Source organism: Benincasa hispida, chromosome 4 (genome assembly GCF_009727055.1).
Source record: "Benincasa hispida cultivar B227 chromosome 4, ASM972705v1, whole genome shotgun sequence".
NCBI classification, from domain to species: domain Eukaryota; kingdom Viridiplantae; phylum Streptophyta; class Magnoliopsida; order Cucurbitales; family Cucurbitaceae; genus Benincasa; species Benincasa hispida.
The window spans coordinates 52064693-52069082 of record NC_052352.1 but is presented as its reverse complement, the minus strand read 5'-3'; the positions used below and the strand labels follow the sequence as shown (position 1 = coordinate 52069082).

Below are 4390 nucleotides of genomic sequence, written 5' to 3'. Positions count from 1 at the left end.
AGAGACCCAATTTGAAGTGAAGATTGCTCTATCTATCCCATGGATTGTTTTCAGAGCCATTTTGATGAATGAGTCTCCATTGACTGCAAACAGGAAACAGAACAACATATTTACATTATTGGTGTATGCTAGAAACAGCAGAAAAAGATGCATCAGACCACAACTAGCAGGGTAATTCAAATTGGGATCGTGTCGAATCGGAGGGGTCTTTGTTACCCGAGAGGGGTGTTGCTACACTACTACAGCTTCGACTAACCAATGTTCGCTTCAGGGATTCTTCCCTACTACTTTTTTGAGTTCACTGATGTGGAAAGGGCTCAGCATAAGGGCGGATTGGGGGTTCATTTTAAGTCCTTTGGTTTCATGGTTAAAAGAACTTGGAGGAAGTTTAATTCGACGTCATGTTGCTGCAGTTTAAGAAATGACACTAATCTGTGTAGGTTGACTCACCTACGGTGGCGCGACTCGTCAAGGAAATCTCACTAGCTCTTACGTTCGAAGAATAGCAGACAGAGGTGAGATTGAAGAAATGGGAAACCATTAATCTGAAACAAAGTTGAGGTTTAAGCTCTATTTCAGAAGTTCTCCAAGTGTAAGGACATAACATACTACATCTTCAAACTATGGTTGTGCAAGAAAGATATTTCCTACAGCTTAAAGAAGGCATTCAACTGAAACAAAGAGTTCAATGAAAACAAGAAATGATCTGTTAACACAACAATTGTGATATTTCTAATAGAAATTGATTGAATCTATTCTGTAAGTAACTACATGAATGTGCATCAATATTCAAGCACAACTTTCTGATATTCTCACATGGTAACAGTATGCTACACAATCATTTCTTGACCAGGGCTTTCCATAGACATCATATCACTCAAGATCATTGAAGAAAATGTCCTTTTATCCAATTCCAAATTCCACCAATCCTATTCTTTGTGAATTATTCCACGACTAGCAAAAGTGAAATCAAATTAATTTATGAACAAAAATTAGCATTTGAAAGTATAGGAAGACCATACACCGCAAGTTATTGGGTGAGATTCAACAGTGGTTGATACCAAACTCCCAAGGCACAGAGCATGATCACCAATCAACCGCATGAATTACTCTGGAGTCAGCAGATGAATGAGAAAAAAGTCTTTGAATCTTCACAAAGAAGTAGAACTTTAAGCCTTCGTTACCTGTGGGACAACAGAAATTGAAGAACAATCAACAATATCAGAATCCACAAAGAATTTTAACCTCAATCAACTAGTTAAATAGAACCACTAGTTTTCTTCAGAAATAAACATTAGAAAAGGATCTTTATCAACAGAGCGAAACCCCATTTACCTTGCCGTTTTCAGGTAACTCAGGGACCTTATACAAATCAGCTGTGATCTCCGATAGCCATAACCCAGGAAAGAGCGTCTGTAAAATAGTTCAGATTAAACGTCGATTCTCAAATTTCTCAACAAAAATGAAATCTACAAGCAGATTAGAGAACTCGAATTTGAAAACTGCTCGAAACTTAACTAAGAATAAGGGCAATTTGAGCGAACTTACATCTAATTGCTTTTGTACGATTCTGGTCCTCTTCTTGGGCCGCCTCGGTGGTCTGAGTCCCACCATTTCCATGAAATCTTCATCGATCTCTCTCTTCGATAGCGGCACTACCAATTTCACCTTCTTCTTCTTCTCCGGCCCAATTTTCAGCCTTGGCGACTTGGCACCACCGTCGCTTCGCAATGGGGAATCGGAATTCGATTTCTTCTCTTCAATCTTCAAATTCTTACTTCCGCCACCGTCAACATTAGGAGCCTTACAAGCGGCTCTCCTCGTCCTTAGATTCCAAGGTCTCGCCTCCGCTATCGATAACGCAACAGCCGCCGGCGTCTCTTCCATTCCGGCAGAATCGTTCTTCTTCCCCTCCGCCTCTTCTCCAGCAACCGCCGCCTCCTTACTTAAAATCGCCTCTTTCATTTTATCGGCCGCCGTCTTCAGATCAAACATAAGCTTCTCTCTGACCGCCTCGATCCCGTCGTCGTCAGTTTTCTTGATTCTCGATTTCAAAACCTTCGGTCTCATCTCCAAATCCTTCAAGAACATCCGCATCTCCAACCCTGATTCTCGGCTCCTACTCTCGGTAGACTCCTCCGATCTCGAGGAGTGAGATTGACGATTAACGCTGGAGACCTGTAAGCCATTAGAATTCACCTTCATGCACCTCAAGTGCTTCTGACTCCCCCACTTCAAACACGGCAACATGAAATTGTGAAGAGACTTCGATCTCTCAGACCGCATTCTTATCGACCAGTTCCGTTCTTCGTCTCAAGAGGCCTACGCACACACCATTTACCGGAGATTCCAAACCGCCGATTGCAGATGGAGTTGCCGGATTTTCAGAGGACTGTAGGAATTTTTAGGGGAAATTTGAGAGGAAGAGAGAGAAGTATCGGAGCTTTGGGAGAGAGAGAGAGTGGTTAAGGGCTGTTTTCCGTCGCTGCTTTCTTTGGTCGCTCTCACAGAATATGGCCGGAAAATAAAAACACCAAGTTTATACCGGTTGAGAGAGAGAGAAAAAAACGGAGCGGATGGTTTTAACGTTCGGACATAGGGGTAATTCCGTCTATTCATATTCTCAGTTTGTCTTCTATTTTAATCATCTTCTAAGATTAAAGTATAAGTTTCGCCCTAAATTTATAGTTACTTTATTATACACATATTGTTAGAAAAATTACATTTTTAGTCGCCAATTTTGAAGAATATGTGCGTCGGATTTATGAATTTTCAAAATAAATCTTTCTAGTTCTCAAAATTTTAAAAATATGTAGATAGTCTAAATGTTTTTAAATAAAGATTATAAACGGATTTTAAATTAGGTTCTTAATTGTTCTAAATGACAAAACTACTTAAATATTTTTAAATATAACAAAATATCATTATCTATCACCGATAGACAGTAATAGACAGTAATAGACATTAAATAGACATCTATCACTGTTATTAATGTCTATTGATAGATACTGATAGATGTCTATCAGCATAGATGCTGGTAGACAAGTGACATTTTATTATATTTATAAAGAAGTTGACTCATTTTATTATATTTGAAAATAATCCATTAAATTTTTTATCTCTAAAATTATTTTCTAAGCTTATTTATCTAATTCAAAATGTCATATGGCTATTTAAGATAATAAAAAAAAACACTTCAACGATGTTTATCACATATTCTTAAAAACAATAGAATTAAATAAAAAAAAAAAAAAAAAAAAAAAAAAAAAAAGAACATTTTGAAAATTCAAAGACTAAATGCACACATTAAAAAAATTCTGAGACTAAAAAATGTATGTTTTGAAAACTAAGAGCATAAATCAAATTATGTTTTATGTTTTCAGATTTACAAAGATATTTATTTGACAGATTATTTGGATTATGTTTCTAAAAATTGCTTTTAAATTTTATGATCAAAACTCTAGATTTCGAATTTTAAATTTTAAAATAGGAAATTATATCAAATAAAAATAAAAATATTTAAAAATACAATACATCATGCAAATTTATTTTGAAATTTCATATAACTTAAAAAATTAAAAATTTTGATAACGTCGTTTTTTATGCTTTTAGATTTAAAAATTTTACTACCATATGGATTCACAATTCTGTTTTTCCTTAAATTTATTTTTTTCAAACTCTATTTTTGACCAATCGAATCTAATTGAAATATTTTAAAATATAGAAATAAAGGAAACCTAATTTGATGCTTACTAAATATATATTATACATTTTTCATATTTGAACTTAGTAGATATTACTTATGAACTTCCTAAAAATAATCATTTTGATCTTTGTGTTTAATCATTTGAATGAGATAAAACAATTGAGGGCGCATTTGGACGGCGAAAAGGATGAAAGTGATAAAAAGGTAAATCTTGAACTTTTTATTTTTTGTGTTTGGTAAAATAAATTGAGATTAAATTTGTTAAAATCATTTTTAAAAAAATGTTCATTTCACGTTTGTTTTAAAATTAGTTTCCGACCATTTTAAAATAGATACCATTTTAAACTAACTTTTAATTTTATTCTTTAAAATTAAAAGTTATTTCATATCTTTATTTATTTCTAATCTAATCAGAAACCACCATATTGATTGTTTTTTAAATAAAGTTATTTTTCTTAATATGTAAAATTAAAATTATATATTATAAAAAAGGTTTTAGTAATAAGTCTATTTTAGCTATTATAATTAGAATAGGATAATGCAGTATTTATTTACAACATACTCTTCTACTTACTTTCTCAGGTTCCAAACTTAAGTTTATCAAATACTTAAGCTTCGTTCGGTAATCATTTTATTTTGTTATTTTTATTTTTAAAAATTAAGCATATAGACACTATTCTCATC

The 4390-nt window shown here is 33.5% G+C and overlaps 1 protein-coding gene across 1 annotated transcript; it reads right to left on the bottom strand.

The window, feature by feature from the left end:
* Positions 1-702: 702 nt before the first annotated feature.
* LOC120075102 lies at positions 703-2566 on the bottom strand. The gene is made up of 3 exons (XM_039028274.1): positions 1549-2566; positions 1336-1413; positions 703-1184 (listed from the first exon to the last, which is right to left on the bottom strand). Exons 1-3 carry the CDS (start codon positions 2284-2286, stop codon positions 1170-1172), a joined length of 831 nt encoding a protein of 276 aa, XP_038884202.1. The 5' UTR covers positions 2287-2566; the 3' UTR covers positions 703-1169.
* Between the last annotated feature and the right edge of the window lie 1824 nt (positions 2567-4390).